Source organism: Gymnogyps californianus, chromosome 12, assembly GCF_018139145.2.
Source record: "Gymnogyps californianus isolate 813 chromosome 12, ASM1813914v2, whole genome shotgun sequence".
Taxonomy (NCBI): domain Eukaryota; kingdom Metazoa; phylum Chordata; class Aves; order Accipitriformes; family Cathartidae; genus Gymnogyps; species Gymnogyps californianus.
Window position 1 is genome coordinate 16,263,558 of NC_059482.1, and position 18,776 is coordinate 16,282,333.

At 39.0% G+C, this 18,776-nt stretch overlaps 1 protein-coding gene across 1 annotated transcript in view; it reads left to right on the plus strand.

Annotated features, from left to right (window-relative positions):
* Positions 1-4,143: 4,143 nt before the first annotated feature.
* The window catches only part of ADCY7 (adenylate cyclase 7), a 47,112-nt gene continuing 32,479 nt past the window's right edge, over positions 4,144-18,776 (plus strand). The window contains exons 1-3 of the mRNA XM_050903909.1: positions 4,144-4,290; positions 16,878-17,114; positions 18,424-18,624. Of these exons, the coding sequence (XP_050759866.1) occupies positions 16,944-17,114; positions 18,424-18,624 (372 nt within the window). The 5' untranslated portion in view covers positions 4,144-4,290; positions 16,878-16,943. The remainder of the gene's footprint in view (positions 4,291-16,877; positions 17,115-18,423; positions 18,625-18,776) is intronic.

Genomic DNA, 18,776 nt, shown 5'->3' on the forward strand with positions numbered 1-18,776 from the left:
TTTTAGAGGATCTGTAAGTGTTAGCCAGGCAGTAAAGTAGAAAGAAGCATCTTAGTATTTGTAATAGTTTTAGTTTGATCTATAAATTATTTTTTATTTTGAAAAAGATAATATGAAATATATTTTAAACATTTCTGAAAAATATTGAGAGTTTTTAAATATGGACTATATGTAGCTGAGCAGTGTTATGAAACAGTGTCTGAAGGATCTGCCTGTTAAGAGATAGTTGAAGTATAGCACAGTATTTTAATAATACAAATCACATTTTTGTTTTAAAATACTCTTGTTCAGTTAAAATTATTGTGATGAAATGTGTTTTGTACAGATTTGATATAAAATACTTCCAAACCTATACCGGGTACACATTATGCCACTATATTTTGCCCAAAAAGACTTCCAATGAATGTCAGTATTTCAGTTCAGAATATTTATTAGTGAAGTCATTCAAAAATGATACAAGAGATTTCCTGTAAAATATTTCTCTTCTTGGTGTAAATGTGATTAATTTGAACTAAATTAAGATATTTCTACAACTGTGGATATTCAAGATGAGCATTCAAATTAGGGCTCCAGCAGTATTGGTGTTGCTGTTACACCTACTAGCAGGGTAAACCCTTGAGACTCATGGCAACTTTATACTTTTAAGTTAATAAATAAACTAGGTAGATAACGAGAAACCCTTGGTGCACTGCAGTATTTCTTTACAGAGGTTTGTGGAGGTGTCCACTGAACCAGTCAGAAAGTCTGAGTAAGGATAGTGTGAACACTTTTGAAAATAGTAGTGAAAGCTCTTGTTATTAATAATTTCTACTTATGTTTAAAAAATGAAGCTACTGGTCAGAATACAAAGTATATCTCAACTGGATCGAAAGAAAAAAGCGAAGGGGCTACTTTTTTGAAAAAGAAAAAGGAGTCAAAACTGATGTTTTGTTAACTTCCGTATAATTTCCATAACCATGGTGAAATCTGGATTTCCACAGTTTATTTAATATGCTGGTGAATGATCAGTGAACAGATGTCTTGAATAAAACTGGAAAGAATCAAACAATTTTGCAAGTCTTTGCTCTAAACAAGTGTTACATTTGGTGAAGTATGATAAATCTGGGATTTCATAATACCAAAATAATCCATCCTTCCGTTCTGGAGTTTCTGTTACATGAAATTTGTTGTTTGCTTAAGCTAATGAAGTGTCCCTAAAGTTAATCAAGAACTATTGTCATGTCCTCCTCTTCTTTGTGGTCTAATACTCCAAACCTAAAACAAAAGAAAAATCTTGAAAATAGTAATAGACAGAGGTGTTACTAAGGAGCAAAAGGAAGACCTTTTTTTAATACTGTAGGGTTTTTTTTTCACCTTTGACCAGTTTTAGTTTGATAAAGTTTAGATACTTTTTAAAAAAAACACGGCAAAGCAGATCTGTGCTGCAGGTGCAGCATTGATCCACCAGCTCAATACTATGCAAATAACAATTTGGTAGCTGTGAAAAGCAACTGCTGTTATAGCAGCAAGGTGCAGTGCTCATAATGTAACTGGTTAAATGTTCTTCAGTCAAAATGAAAATGGCCTGCAAGCTGTTGCTAGGGAAATAGGCGCCTGTGGTTAGTGTTGAATGCAGAGAGGTTTGTCTGTCTTGCAGATCAAAAAATGGCTCAAAGTACTTAGTCTGCGTATCACTTTACTTCCGGAAACTTGCTGCTTATCAGCAGACTGGTCTCTGTGCCTTTGACGAGCTTCAGTTACACATGTAGAGAGAATCTTTCTTTGTTTTTTCTTCTCCTCCCCCCCTCCCCCTTTTCCATTTTGTTTTCTCTCACTTGTTATCTTTGTTTATAATGTCTGTGTATGATAGGAAGTATACTGTCCTCAGGACCTGATCCTGAGAACACTTCTGGGGGAGCAGCAGCTTGATTGCTCCGCAACTAAAGCGAATCTTGCATATAACATTTATCAGGGGCTCTGGTGAAAGTTAGGTTTTTAGGCACATCTTTAAAAAAATAAAATAATTTAAAAAAAAAAAATCAGTTAAACTTTGTGAATTTGGCATAGTCCTTAAATTAATTCTCTAAAAACTAACTAGGTACATTGCAAGTACGAATTGCTACAATTAAGCACCTTCAAAAACATTGAAAACAACAATTCTAGCTCCTTTAGCTCCTCTTCTAAATCTCTGGAGTGTTGTTTCTGGGATGATTTTTGAAAACTGTCATAGTCTGTTTTTCTTAAAGGCATTATGAAATTTCTATTGGGTATTCTAAAATTCTATTTGGGTATCCTCCTTATTTTCCCAGCTGAATACCAGTAAACTGCTGCCCACTATTGCTCTCCAGACAGCACTGGTCTGTTTCAAAAGAACATGAGGCATCTCTCTGCTGATTACCAGGGACTCATCCTTAATGCTGGATACATAATAAGGTGAAAGTAAAGAAGCAGCTTTTTTGGGCATTCCAGATTGAACGTGTAATAGAGGTTAAACAAAGTCTTATTTTTATCTGCTTTTACACAGGCACAGACACAGCAGATTTGTATCTGCCTTTTCAGATGAACTCTGCGAGATGTCTTACTGTTTTTTCCTCTCATTTATCTCCAAGGCTGCCAGAAGACATTGTCAGGATCTTGGCCTTTTTCTTAAGAATCATCTCCAGTTTCCACCTAACTTTTATAAATACTGATGCCCGTTGGGCTTGGCTAGGTGGAGCTAACTCCTGGCCAAAAGGTAATGGGACTTGGTCACAACTGTCCCAAGGCTTAGGTATGAACTGGACGTTTAACTCACTGTGACAGAATGGAGTGCCTGTTTTGAGTGGTGATTAAAGTAGTTTGTATATCCTAGCAAAAATTTAACAGAAAATTACTATAGGTTTATGTGAATTTTTTTTGCAATAAAATACTTTGCATTCACTCTGATTTTGTGCCAGATTATTTGGCATTTTCACTTGCCTTTCGGTTTCCAAAGTGGGTCTCTAGTGACGGAGCTTTGGGGTGAAGAACAAAGTAGATGTTGATATGTTCTCTTTCCAGCACAGCTATTTAACTTGTATCAGGTTTCCCACTGACATCTTAATTCCAGTTTCCTACTCTGGGCCTCTTCTCCTCTGGGTCATTGTTTCAACACTGCTGTATAACCATTTACTCCCCTTCTTGGTTCTTGTCCCTGGTGAGTGTGTACTGGATTCCAACAATGAATAGTGAACAACCATGCCTCCTACTGGTGCCTGGTACTTTGCTGAGGTATTGAACTTCTTTGGCATGTTGTCACAGCTAAACAGTTGTTCCCATAATGCATGTGAAGACAGTAAAGTAGGAAGAGAGGAAGACAAAGCCAAGAGCTGTTACGTATGATATGGGTTCCCCTACTAGAGAGCTGGTCCGCTAAGTTCAAGGATAACCTGACCATGTCTTCTGATCATCTGCCTACCTGGAGATACAATTTTCTGTTCACGACATCCTAGGAGTGTGCCTTTCTGCCCTTCTCGTGCTCCAAGACAAGCAAACGTAGTGGGCAGAATCTCTTCATTTCCACACTAGCAGTAGATAAGTCTTTATCCAGAGCTGCAAGGTGCAGGGAGGGAATGTTTTGTTTTTCAGCTGATTTTCCTGCCATATTGTCATATTCACTGATCTGTGATCCAAAATCCCAAACAATATTTTATGCTGTTTTGAGTTATACATTGTTTTATTCAAGTTTTTCTTCTTGGGGTGGTTTTTTTAATTGCCTTTAATTGAATCTTGTGTGTAATAAAACTTACTGTAAAACTTAGGGCTTCCATTATCAAGAATGCTGTAAAACTTAGTAAACCATTCTTCTATTTTTAGCAGAGTATCCTTTGCTGTCACACAGGCCTTGCTTGAAAAGCATTGGGATCAGTTAGCATAAAGATGATACCTCTCATCAGTCTTCAGCCTTCTCAGACATTTCCATCTATCATTAAGCATTTCAATCAAGTTACATTCATGCTGCAGCTTGCCACAGTATAGTTAAGTACTTTTTCTTCTACTGATTGTCTGGGTAAAAGGTTCATAATATGTGGAGACGGAGATTTAGTAGTTTTTTCTTCCTTGAACTACGAGGGGAAGAAATAGAAACATCGTTAATGCTTACAGTGGTCCTCGGACTAAAGATTCCCTGTCTTGTTGCAGGTTGGTGTGTGCGATACGTCAAAAGATTGAGTGCCAAGGATCATACCTGAGTGGGCTGCACTCATTCTACTGCAGGAATTTCAAAGTGATCGAACAGACCATAGTGGAGTGGAGAAATACAACTTTTGCCGATGAATCCTGTGGCCTGTAATGGTAAGCAAACAACCACCATGTGTTTCTTATCAGTAGTCTCAGTAAGATTTAGGACCATAAAACCCCAGAGTAATCTGTTATGCACAGCTCAGCATTACAGTCCAGGTAAAAAGTGCTTTCTCAATGGCTGTGCACAGCCCTGGGGATTGGTTAGATACTGATCAGTGATAACCTTCACTAGGGTAGTGGCTGTATACTTCGCTATTTTGGAAAGTTCTTCTGTGGACTTCATGTTGCTCTGAGGCAGTAACCGCATAGCTTTTTAGAAAAGTGACTTTTGCCATATCCTGAACTTTTGCTGTGACTATCGTATTATTTCAGGTTTTTGGTATTAACTAGTTCTGTTTACAACTAGTTAACTGGACTTAGTATCAGCAAATCCAAAGGATAAAGCTGCTTAAGGAAAATTTAATTTAAAAGTGTCTGCTTCATTTTGGCTGTTGCCAGGTGAGATACCCATGTTTCCCTTGGTGAGGCAGTGCTTTACATGGTGCAGGTTTCCAGTAGCCTGTTGGAGTTGGGAATAGTAGGGCTGGCTGTCAAGCAAAGCTTTGAAAATGGTAAGATGAAAGATAAGATGAAATGAGAATAATGATAGTGATTAGATCTGTGTTCAGACATCCCATTATCTTAGTAGACATTCAAAACTTAACGTGGGGACAAAAAAAAAAAAAAATCCCATGAGGCATGTTGGTAGTCTGTGGAAAGCTCTATGGCTCGCCTCTTTCCATGATCCAAGAGAGCTTACCCAGACACTTATGAATGCGTGGCTCACATGGCATGTTGTCTGGATCAGTGAAAAGTATGTATACAACTCTTAACAATTTTGAAGTCTGTGTTGCTATCAAGTGGGACTGAAAATACAAGGTTTCAGAGGTTTGCGTCCCGTTACCATTGTTTTATTTCAGAATGAGTTTGCAAAAGACCTTTCCTAAACCCAATGTTACATTTTGGAAAACTTTTTTTTAAAATTGTGTGTGTTTTGACTGCTGTTGTGTCCTGAGGTAGGGTATGACTGTAGAAACGCTTCTATTAGAAGCGTAGGTATGTCTCCTTGGTGGTGTTTTTAATACTTAACCTCCAAGGGAGGGAACTTCCTTATTGCAAGTGTTGGTTTTAGTTTTAGGTTTTTTGGCTGTGAAGTACGGATGTGGTGGTGTAACAAATGTTGCATTGCTGACGTGTGAAGAAGTTTGAGGAACATTAAAATTCCCCTCTAATAAACAGTATATAGAAATAAGATTTTTAAAACATGTACTTGATAGGATTTACTCTTGAAGTACTAGTCGTTAAGTAAAGGGAGGATTGGATTTAATCTGTCTCCTTCACTTCCCCCTTGTTTCATAAATAGTATGAAGGCTTTGCTTTCTTAAAGGGCATTTTATACCTTAACAAAAATATTTGTACTGTAGTATCACCCTGCAGTACACTGCGCCAGGTACTGATGCACTATTGTGTTCTTTCTGTCGTCCATCTCTTGGCCTTGGGCCGAGGTTTATTTCCCAAGTGAGATTGCCAGTGGGTCTGATTGATTTGGGAGGAATACTAGTCTGAAGAATGATACAGATGATACTGTTGAGTAAGCAGAAATTCAGATAGAAAGAACCATTTTGGCCTTTGGCAGCAGACACAAGTGATGTTGTTCTTACATTATGGTTTACTTTCGCGTTTTGGTTATGAAGTTTGGCAAAATTGCTTTAAAAAAATTCTTGGTTCTGTAATAGAATTCTGTACTGATAACAGAGTATAGTAGGAATATAGTGCTGATTTATGCTTTGAGCAGCCTTAAAGGTCCGTTACCTACTTACTATTCAGTGACACATTTAGTTCATCCGAAAAATTAGAGACTGGGGGGAAAAAAAAAAAGCCGAAGAAACCAAAGTTGTTGACGTCAGTGCATTAGTTGTATTTCAGCTGCCCGTATGTATTTCTACTCTCTTCAGTAGCATGGAATTATTGTAGATAGGAGAGAGGGGTTTTTATCTTTGAGCCGCCTTCTCTGTTTTACTGGTTTTAGTTGGACTGAACCTAAATAGTAAGTGATTTCTTATCTTGCTCAGGACAGGTTTTATCTTCTTCCCGCCCATAGCGTGGCCCTTATCCCTTGCCATATTGTGATTGCACCTGTTCTGTGCAAATACACTATTTACCATAGAGGTGGGAAAGATGCATTTCTATGTTGAACTGTAACACTCCCCCTAAATAACTAAGTGAGACAGGGAAAAATAAGAGTAATGTGTGATGCCCATTACACTCCTGTTCACAGTGATTTTTTTTTTTCTTTTTGAACATCTGTTGGCATATCTAGCCATAGTTACAAGAGTCAAGTTATGTCCTTGTACTCTGGCTCTGTCACATCAGCAGTCTGTGCTTCTTGATTGCTTTAGTGAGATAGAAAAGCTGAGGCATATTTAAAATATTGCTATACAAATGAGAGAGATTTCCTTCTAGATGTAATTAAGTAATTATATTGAGCTTAGGAAGTTTGTCAGCCTGAGCACTTTTGTTTGCCATATGCTTATAATTCTATATTCTAAATGATAATGTCTGAAAAAAACTCTGGACAGTTTAAACATACCTTTCCTGAAGTGACTTTTTTCTTATCGCTAATTTCAATACAAGCTGAGTATTTGTATTGGGTTTGCGTGGCAAGGTTTTGGTAGCGGGGGGACTACAGGGGTGGCTTCTGTGAGAAGATGCCAGAAGCTTCCCCTGTGTCCGATAGAGCCAATGCCAGCCGGCTCCAAGACGGACCCACTGCTGGCCAAGGCCGAGCCCATCAGTGATGGTGGTAGTGCCTCTGGGATAACATGTTTAAGAAAGGGGAAAAAAAACTGCGCAACTGCAGCCGGAGAGAGGAGTGAGAATATGTGAGAGAAACAACTCTGCAGACACCAAGGTCAGTGAAGAAGGAGGGGGAGGAGATGCTCCAGGCGCTGGAGCAGAGATCCCCCTGCAGCCCCTGCTGAAGACCATGGTGAGGCAGGCTGTCCCCCTGCAGCCCCTGGAGGTCCATGGTGGAGCAGATATCCACCTGCAGCCCATGGAGGACCCCATGCCGGAGCAGGTGGAGGCCTGAAGGAGGCTGTGATCTCGTGGGAAGCCCGCGCTGGAGCAGGCTCCTGGCAGGACCTCTGGACCCGTGGAGAGAGGAGCCCAGGCTGGAGCAGGTTTGCTGGCAGGACTTGTGACCCCGTGGGGGACCCACGCTGGAGCAGTCTGTTCCTGAAGGACTGCGCCCTGTGGAAGGGACCCACGCTGGAGCAGTTCGTGAAGAACTGCAGCGCACATGAAGGACTCACATTGGAGAAGTTTGTGGAGGACTGTCTCCCGTGGGAAGGACCCCACGCTGGAGCAGGGGAAGAGTGTGAGGAGTCCTCCCCCTGAGGAGGAAGGAGTGGCAGAAACAACGTGTGATGAACTGACCGCAACCCCCATTCCCCATCCTCCTGCGCCGCTGCGGCGGGAGGAGGTGGAGAAAATCGGGAGTGAAGTTAAGCCTGGGAAGAAGGGAGGGGTTGGGGGAAGGTGTTTTCAAGATTTAGTTTTATTTCTCATTACCCTACTGTGATTTGACGGGTAATAAATTAATTTTTTTTTTCCCCCAAGGCAAGTCTGTTTTGCCCATGACAGTAACTGCTGAGTGATCTCCCAGTCCTTACCTCGACCCGTGAGCCTTTCGTTATATTTTCTCTCCCCTGTCCATCTTAGGAGGGGAGTGATAAAGTGGCTTTGGTGGGCACCTGGCATTCAGCCAGGGTCAACCCACCACAGTATTTACCTAGTGTAATACATTTTTTTCCCTTAAAAAAAAAAAATCTTCTGAAAATATCAGGGACTTTAATTTCTGTAAAAATCAGGGGTATTCTAGTAGAAATCATTGAGGCTTACACATACACACTCCATCTCTATTCCTATCTCAGCTGGAAACTATTTTTCCCCATAGTGTTCAAGTTAAATATTCTGTGTTTCAGGGTTTTTTTTCCTGCAGTTTATATAGCTTAATATTGTGGGTTTTATGACTATAAATAACTGCACAAGCATTCTGCTTTTGATATAATTAAACTGAAATTACACAATGAAAAGCTATCCTGCCTTCTGAGGCTGCTGTGTTCAAAGACATGAATTTTAAATAGGTCACTGAAAACTTAAAGTGTAAGTGGAATATTGACTTTTGTAGTGGTAAGTTCAATTTTAAACCAGCTAAAGTCAGAAAATCTATCTGTAAGATGTGACAGGGAGTCTGGGAATCGAAATAATCACACAACTTGGACTTTGGAAGATGCAAAGCACAGCTCAATTCCATTCTGGTGGGATAGATCTTTTTACACCCTGGAGTTTGCTGCTTACGAAAACCAGTATTATAAAAGGACTTCCCCCCTCCACCCCCTGCTGAGCCAGACCCAGCAGTTAATTACAAGGCTTAATAGACTTGTTGGTTGAACCATCATGTGTTTGCACAATAAACTACCTTAGAACAGTAGTAAAGCCTCCCGTGTAATTCAGTTGCACTAATCTGGTTATACGGATTCTTCTTTCTCTTTTACTAACTTAGTTTGTGAGCTAGTCTTAAATTACAAATCTTCAGTTTCCTGAGCCATCTTCTGTCACCATTTCTCTGTCCAACCTGGATCAGTAGCGTAGAGATTTCTTTCTGTGACTGTAATCTCTTTCCTCAAAGCACATCCTGTAATAATAGTGGTATTTAAAAATGAGCAACAAACCCCCCAACTCTAGAAGTTATATTCTTGGTATTCTTTTTCTTAGGCTGTGGATCTGAGAGAAGTGATGAGTCAATTTAACAACTCTCTGCTGCCCTTGCTCTCCTACTTGTGGTTTGCCTTTCCTTTCCAAACAATGGGCCAGCTCTGGAGCTCATCTATACCTCTGCTAGCTGTTGCACTCCACTACCCTGACAGAGAAGTGACCTGCCAAAAATAGCTTTCTGTTGTTGTATTTGGTGAACAGGCTCTGAAGAGAGCCCAGCGGGTGAGGAGCTGGGTGCCTGGGCAGGCAGGCCGTGCAGCTGGCACAGGACGGGGGGTCCGAGTGGGTGAGACCTCCTCCTTTGGGTGGTCTGAGCCGGCTCTTGGGCTCAGGTGTTTGTGAAATCACAGCCTCTGTTATTTCACATCTTCCGTTTCTACTAGTGACTGAAAAACTGTTTTCAAATTACACGACTTGTTATTCCTATTTTAAAGGCTATTGTAGAACAAATGTCACGAGAAGAAGCAATCTACTGAAATAAGAATGTGAATTTAAAAAGTTCAGTTTCAACGCTTTCTTTGCAGTATATTTAGCACTATCATCACCGTGGCCCTCAATGTTCAAGGGCACAACCTAGATGATGTAGTGTCGTATTTTACTCTGATTGTTCTGACACGTGGTGGGATTTCTTCTGCCTCCTGAATTTTTTCCAAATGACAGACTACTTCTTTATATTGATTTGGCTTTTTTATGCAAATATAGTTTTGAGTGATGATATGTTGAAGTGGGTATGCTCACTTTTTGTAAGAAAATAGAAGGTAAATATAAGTAACATTTTTATGTATTGCAGAAGGAGCTCTTCAGAAATTAAATGTGATTAAGGAGGGTGAAATTTCACATGAAAACCTTCAAAATATAAAAAAAAGATTTACCTATGTAAAGGAACTTACCTATGCAAGTAATATTTACCACTGCTAGCAGCAGATCATTAAAAACGCATCTGTTCTTCATTTAATGTTTTTGTATGAGTAGAAAAAGCTAAGGTGTCTGCAGGCTAGCATTTGAAAGCAAAGTCTAAAAGGAAGAAGTGTTGTCTTTAACGTGAATGGTATTTCCTGGTGTACGTTCGGGTTACTAATGTTCATTTCCTAGACTGAATTAATTGTGGAGTCCACTAGACTGGAGATTATTTTTGCCCGAGATTCGTAATTAATCTATAATCTCCTTCAATTATTCTACTGGATGTTTGTAGGTTCCTGATTCCCTTTTAATATCTGCTAATGGGTAATTACAGTCAGCAATCATTCTTGTCATGGAAATTGCTAAAGTAATTTCAGAAACACTGTTGTCATTTGTGTGAAACAAAAGATGGAATGGAAATCAAAACTGTACCCTCTGTCTTTGGTGCTGTAGTAGTTAAAGATGGAAAAACTGGTTCTGCATGCTTTTGTGCAGCAGTTATTGAGAGGAATAAGGCAATGTATATTACTTCACTTGGTTCTTGCTGTTGGCGTTTGTTTTAATATTTCATGGGTGAGACTGCTTTTTAGTAAACAGACAGCTTTAGGTGAGCAAGACTTAAGTCCTTGGCAAATGAACAGCTAAGTGAAAAAATACTTTAAAGATTGTCCAGGTGGTTACTGTGGTTGTGTTTCTGAATACATCAGTAGTTTTGAAATGAACAGAACTGCAACATACTTGGATCCCATTTGGAAAGGCATTAAGTTGGTCAGTAGCTGCTGTGAATCATTTTCCCAAGAGAGGGGAGAAAGGACATGATCACTGGCCATCTGCGCATCCTGTTGCGAGTGAGAGAGTGGGCAGGAGGGTGCAGGTTTACCAGATCCACTCCCCAGCCAGCGACTGAGCTAGCACCTGAAAACTGTTCATGCTCTGCAAATACAGAATAAAGGAGGGCCATCCCAAGAACTGTTTTGTTGTTATCAGTCTGATTTTTGTATCAGGTAGCACATCATTCTTTCTGTTGCTCCACCTTGCATTGCTGGGGGGAGAATGCTCTTTGTCACTGTGATGAGTGGCTTTCTGCTCTGTTCTCTCGATGCCTTCAGTGGTCTCCCATTTCTCCCTCCTCTGGCTGCCCTCGCATTGCTCCTTGCAGACAATTGCTGGGGAGGAAGGTGCTGAAGTTACCCACACTCTTGGGCTGATGTGTGACCTGCAGTGCTTTAAAAAAAGGAAAAAAAAAAAAAAAAAAGGGCCCAATGCAGTGTGCCTGAAACAAATGCACCTGCATGTTGTGGGGGAAAACTGATGGGCCCCTGCTACTTACTTGAGCTCTAGATGGAAAGTGGGTGACAAAGAGATAATTGGGACCGATGTGCGTAGAAAAGCGGCTCCTACCTTTGGCTCCAAGCAGGCAGTGGGGACTAGGGACTTTCTGGAGGCAAGGCAGTTGTCCAGACAGCAGGAAAGGTCACTGGAACTGAAACAAAGAGCTGCTGGATAGTCATCACTAACTACTGCTGGTCAAAAGAGCTGGGGCTCAGGGGCAAGACCCTTTAGTTATTACCAGGACAAAGACTCAAGCCAACCTTTTAATCTCAATATATTTTGAGAGGCATCTTGAGAAGCCTGGATCTTCACGGCATTTGCCCATTTAGTATTGTTTCAGAGAAGTAAAACCTTTGCAGCCAGAAGCTTCAAGAGGCTTACAAAATGCAAGAATTTGATGTGATTCTATTTCAAGTTGATAGAAGAATCGACTTGATTTTTCCTGGCTGTTCAGTGCTTGCTTCATCTATGCTGGTTGGAGTATGCACAGGCAGGGCTAAATGAATCACTGGGAGGCAAAAATCACCTCTATCTTGCAAACATTTACATTATTTTACAGATGGTCACCTGACCAGAGAATGAAATTTGAGGTGGTAACAAAATTATTTGGGTGACAGTTGGCTATTAGAATGGAAAATACAATGCTGATGTGCCTTGGAAAGTAGTAATAGCCTATTTAGAAAATAAGATAGGAGGAAGAATGCTCTGTTTAGTAACTAGCCATATTATGAAAATATATTATGAACATATGCCTGCAATGCAAGTGGGTGGGGGGAAGGCTGTTACCTAGTGATACATTGCATAGTGTTTATGACAAGGCTGGAGATGGGAAATGAGGGAAGTCCTTGCTGCTTTGGAGGCACAAGGAATTGTGTTCTCACCCCATCAGCTGATTTACTTCGTCTGCCCTGAACTTTCTGCTTTGCCTCAGTAAAGGGTTGGTCTGTGTGATGCATGTTCCCAGATTAGTTTGCCTTGTCAAGAGACTTGCTTTTTGTAGCTACTTATCTTGAGCAGACTGCAAAAGAAAGAGCCTTCTCTGACTTTTGTAATACGACTTGTTAGTGTAGCCCATAATACCATGTTTCAGGTAGTTTTCTTGAGAACACTTGGTCTCTATAGGTTCTGTAGTATGGTCATGTCTATTCTGCAACTGTTGAGTCCAGGCCAATTCTTAAGAAACCGTTGTGTATTGACACGAAGCACTGTGGACAATTTTAACTAGCCCGGGAGAACAAAAGAGCCTCAGTCCAAGCATAGTAGCCTAATGAAACATTTGCTTTCATATTTTTTGTAACAAAATCCTATGGCTTTGTCAGTAGGAGACCAGAGAGTTTAGCAATGCTTGAAAACTCCCATCTATGGGAAGGAAAGCATAGAGCAGTCAGAAATACCCAGATTTGTGGAAGATAGAAATGTTGTCTTTTTTGCTTGCAAGGGAAAGGTGGCTGTGTGTGTGTGCCAGGTCTTGCCCAGTATTTACCTAGATAAGTTTCTGTTGCTGAATCTGAACACAATCTTGTTCCCAGTGGCTTGAAACAGAGTAGATTTGGAAGGCTGTAGCTGTTCTGATTCATGTTCTGGAAGGAATCCTATTGTCCAATTTTTTTATGCCTATCACATGTCCAGTGTTTGTTCTTACGTATTCATTGGGCAAATTTCTTTATCTGACCAAATGTTTTTCATGTTAATTGGCATGCAGATGGCTGTGGAGCTCACCCAGATCTGACTAAATCGTATTTGTTTGTTTGGTAGATGTTCCTGTAGGTTCTCAGTGCAGTTTCCAACCCATACTGCTGGGGTTGTTTTTTATATATACTAAGCTGGCTGACAAATTGTTCCTTTTCCTTTCTAATTCTTCAGAACACAGTGAAGGTTTCTAAAGAAATGAGGCTTTTTCTCGATAAGCTGGTGATCAGAACTCCATGGTTTTATGGCAGCAGCCCAGATCCAGCCTCCATTTGGCTTGGTGTGTTTGCCACTGGTGCTTCTGGGAGTGCTGTTTGGTTTTTGTGGCCTGTTGCTGTTTCAGGGTTACACCTCTCTTGTGGTGTCAGAACGGCAAATCTCCAAGAAACAATGACCAAAAAAACCAAAAGTGATGCTATAGTGCACAGTACTCATGTGATCCTTAAATATATAAACAGGAGTGTGTTAAATTGGTGATTTTACTAGTGTGTGATGCCATCCGTGAGACAGAATCTTTTTCTCTCTCTCAAGTCTGTCTTCTACATTTTCAGAAGTTTGCTGGAAAAAATTCAGAGAAGGGGGAAGGGCACAAAAAGTGGTGACTTTCAGCTAAGCCTACTGAAGTTTCTTAAACAAAAGATTGTCTTGTATGTTAACGGAAAGACGTAACGCCAGTAATGTTAAAAAAAAAAAAAAAAGCAAAAAGCTGTTTAAGTGATTGTAGTGGGTTTGGAGCTGAAATACAATTCCTATACTATATGTCTGTGTCTGGTTTTGATTATAAGATGATGATTGGCAGGTGATTACATTTGTCACATGTAAAAATGTGTTAATTCAACTAATGCATAATTGCATGATTCTCAGATAGCTACTTTTGTGTGTTGCAAATAATTTGCAATTTAAAAAGTATTTAACTTGTGCTGAAGAGGCACAAGTTGCTCTGTGGCACTTTTTAAAAAGGTAGGTGGTAGTGACAGTGGGACATGGGATGCAAACTGAAACTAGTTCAGAGTTGAATTATTAATCTCAAAGTAGCATTTATGCAGTGTATTATAGATTCTTGGTAAATCAATAAAGTACTGTTTGGGGGTTTCTTTACCTAACAGAGTTTTGAAAAGAAAATGCTATGACCCAGGAGTCATTCATAACTGCTTGTAATGTATATCTACGAAGATCAGTGGAGGAATATACAAATTGATGAGGTAGCAATCTCTTTTTTTATTAAAATTGATTAAACCATTGAAGAGACATGTCTCTTCAACTTGGTGTCCTGTAAAACTCTTGAATAATATTCAGAGATAGTTCCAAGCTGACATTTGACAACTTTTTAATCTTTTGAACATTAGATAACTGACCCACAGCCACACAATATAGTTCTGTAGAATAGAGATTGTCCCTGGTATTGTTTTTTCATTGACATAGTCAGAAGAATAAATTACAGAAAGAAAGCTGTGAAGTAATTTTTCTTGGATTTCAATATTAAGTAGCCCAAGACAGGATTACTTGCCTCTCATAATTGTGAGTGTATTGCTGCTTAGCAATTAACAGTTATTTTTAGAAAATGGATTTGGTTCTGCTAACTGGAAAAATAAAGCTGCCTCTCAAAATACCTATTATCATAAAAATTACCCTCAAAATCATATTTCTGCAAGTATATTAAAGAACTTTTTCATTGTTTTTATTCTGAAAATGCACTTTGAGGGAACTGGGACAGTAAGCCTGTTGTCTCTTATGTATAGCGGATCACTTCAGGCAGAGTGCGTTCCTGCACCCCCGCCCTCATGGTAAAGGAATTCTTCAGGCTGTTTAGTGAGTTGTCTGCCTCTCTGGTGCATCAGTCATAACCTTCCCACTGTCTATAGCGTGTTCTCTTTGTTACTGAAAGACGAATTAAGATTAAAATACTTGCCCCTGTGCATACCTTCTGATAGTTTCCTCTTCAGAAAAAACTGGCCTAGACTCAAGTGAAGTAATTCTGCAGTCACCTGTATGACTTGGAAAATGCATTAGGGCATGATTTGAATGTTTCCATTTCTTCTTGGCATCTCCTTTACTTTAAGTGTCAGTGATTTCTAAGATACATTCACACACTTTTGCAAGAGCATTATTATGCACATGCAGATGGTATGAGGACCAGAAGAATTTTTTCAGGTGAAAAATGGGAGGCCTTTTATTATGAAGAAAAGCTCGGTAATAAATGGTACAGCTGTGATATTGGGTGTACCATTAGCTATACATATAGATGTATTGAAAGATGTCTTCAATTTTATTTCTATTTTTAATACGTGAGTTTATTCTGGGTGTTACTCAATAAAAGTGATGCAGTATAGTCATTTCTCTTTTTGTAATTAATCCAAGTTTGTGATATACGCTGGGCAAGAAGTTGTAGTTACTCATTTTGCTGCAAAAGTTTACTTCACTTTGTCCAGTCTCAGTATTGGTGTATCTGTTTTTGCCTGCTTGGCCATTAATAATTTGGGAGTATGCTAGCGTTTGGCTCCATTTACATAGGCTAAATCACTCAGTATGGTTTCTGAAAGTTTTTCCTTAACACCACTTCTGGTTGTAGTGTGAATGCAGTCTAAACACATGTGTGTGGTTAAGCATTTTGCCTTTTGAGAGTAACTGGCTAGGATTTGGCTTTTCTACAAGTCTTTTAGCGAGTTCTTTCTCCCCAGAGCAATGGCCTTGGGCACCACAGTGACGGCAGTCAAGTGGCAAAGAAGCTGTTGTCCTGTTATCAAGTTTTAATAAGACTTCTTCTGAAATCCTGTTTTTCATGCTTCCCTCCATCCCATCCCCCTGATTTGTTGCTTTACATCTCAGGGCATTGAATGAACTATATTCATGAATCTATTTGAAAAACATTGGTCATTAGTAATTAACAATATAGTTCATTCCTTAATGTTCATTGTTAACAGAACACACCTATTGCCTTGGAAACACTATTAATTAGAGCTGAATGAAAAATACAGAACTAGATGTTAAGTGTTTTGGTTTTTTTTTTTTTTTTGTTAAAAAGTTTAATGAATTTTGGCTTGGACAGCCAAATACAGAATACATCTCTTCTCATTTTCTATGCCTTTTAATTAGTGTGAAATGAATAAAAAAATAATTTCTTAAAAATTAAGATGCATGTTTTGAAAAAGAATATAAACTGCGTATTGTGATTAAAGACTTTATATACATATATACACATACACACAGGCATGCACATCACTTCAAGAGAGTTGTTAGTATTCAGTTAGACAACATGCTCATTGAAACTATGTCATTTGCTCAAAAGGAAACAAAATAGATGTAGTACATTTTTTCATATGAAAATGTTTCAGTTGCTAGAGGAAGGTGCAGTTGGTGTGCGCAGAGCAGCCATTGGCGAGTGCTGCCCGAGCCCTGCCTCTGCAGCTGCTGGGCAGCATTGCCCACGCACGGGGCTGTTGGGCTTCTACCCCACCAGCAAGAAACAGCTTTTGCTCACTGGTTAGAGCATGCAGATAGGAAGTTTAAGGAATGTACTTTCTTTTTTTCTTTCCTCGGGGAGCACTGTGTACATTTAACTGAATACATTAATTTAATAATACTGTCTTTCTGCAGAGTTCATCCCAGCAAGTGAGATTCAAGCTTATGGAAAGGAGTTAGAGACTTGCAAAATCATAATTTAAAAAAAAAAACATGCCCAAAACTCCTATCTGCACAAATACAAGTTGATCTAGAGATTCATGTGTAGAGCTGATGATGAATTGCCCATGGTTTTGGGAAGGCTAACTCTTTTACTTTTGGTTGCATTGGAAATCTGAAGTTAATGCTCATGAGAAGTAAAATCAGAAAACGTGGGTTACTCGGTGTGCCTAAAGATCGCAGAGGCAGCAGCGAAAAGACAAAACTTCTCTTTGAACCAGTCGTTTCAGCTGTGTCATCTTGTGTGTACTGGGAACTGAGAGAAATAGCAGCCAACCCGGGAGAAAATGCCAGCTAAAGGTAAATACTTCTTCAACGAAAATGATGACTGCAGGATATCAGACCCACTCTATGAGAAGTACCGCTATACAAGCCAGCAGCATCCACTCCTGCTATTGCTGCTCTTCATTGCAATCATCTTCTGGACTACTTTAATTATAATCTTTTTTGTCATTGATGTGAGTATACTTTTTTTCTTTGTGTTTGATGTTTTCAAAGATGATGAGGAATCACTATAATAGCACACAAAACATTTCTGGCTAAATAATTTTTTGAGCCACATGGTATCAAAGTTGCAATGTTGAAAGAAATCAAGTAATTGTGTATGTAATGCTGTGTAGCTGTGTATGTTTTTGAAGGGACAGGGAAGAGAGGAGACAGTGTTGTCAGGCACATGCACAGTTACTATAAGGATTGTTCTTTCCTTCCTATATGTTATGAACAAATCATAATCTATGCTAAATGGTAGCTATGATAGTAAATAAGTAATAAAGGGGCCAAGGAAGGAACAAGAATGTATGTTAAAATGTCCTGCATTTCTTGTATTTTCTTTTTAGAGTCATCTAAGAAATGTAAAATAATATAGTGATTCATTGGTTATGAATTCTTGACGTGTTTTTTTTTTTTTTTAAGGATTTGTAGATATTAATTCCTATTGATTTGGGGTGGGTGGGTTGTTTGTTTGTTTGTTTTGTAATAAAACCACAACAGGAATCTCCCAGTACAACGGGTGATCCGTTGAATCAATAGTTAGCAAAGAGCAGGGATCCTATAGGTATGGGAAAGATGCAGCTTAAAGAATTTTTTGTTGTAGTGCAATATGATTTTCTGTAAAGAAATCAAGTGTTCTTCAAGCGAGCCCCGTTGACAGCTGGTAAAAAGGGGAGTTGATTTAAAGATAATGTTGTAAAAAGGTAATAAGGAAGCTGTTATAATCCTTCATTGCCTTCTAACACTGCTTTCCAAATACTGTGCTTCATGATAAAGTGTCTTGAAGTCTCTCTTTAGCAACAAATCTAATCTTACCAATTGCACTTGTATGTCTTTTAGCTTTTATTTCTTAAAAAAGTAAAGAAGTAGCAACACTGTTTGTATGTTACAAGTCATCTCCTGTAAAACTTAGGAAAAGAGCTGTTACACTCCTTTTTAGCAAAGCTTGAACTCCTTAAATGCATTTCTTTGGGTACATCTGCATTGTACAACATAGTATAGTTAGAACTTAGCTTAAAAGACAGAACCAAAAACACTAATTTGGGAAACAATAATGGCGGAACTGGGGTAAACTGGGTATCTATAATATTTATTATATTATGTCTGTATGTGTGAATATCAGAAAGCGTTAATGCTGGCACAGCTAGACTACTTAGGAACTCAGGTTAGCATATTTTAAAGCTATCTAAGCTGTTTCCAGGACAGTATAGATGCATTTTCCATTTTTTCTAAAGGGGACGTCTAGACCAAATATAACACATTGTTTTGCTTTTGCAGGAAGCACATTATCATCTTGCCTTCATTATTGCAGTATGTGCTGCTCTTGTCATATTTGCAGTCATGTACTTACTTTTATGTATTGAATCCCTATTTCGGAGATGGCTAACGCTATTTGGAGTTATGATTTGGATTTGCTTCTTAATCGTAGGATATGTATCTCTTTTTGAAAAAGAAAATGATTATCAACTGTGGGAACAGGTATGTATATCTTGTTCATTCAGGTACTTAGAACCGGTAGTCGGTATATATGAATGGGTTTGTGTGCTTTATTTTTTCTGAATGTTATAACTGCATAATATTTTTTTTTGAGATTCAGGTTCACTTTCCTAAATTGGTTTTATTGGTTTATT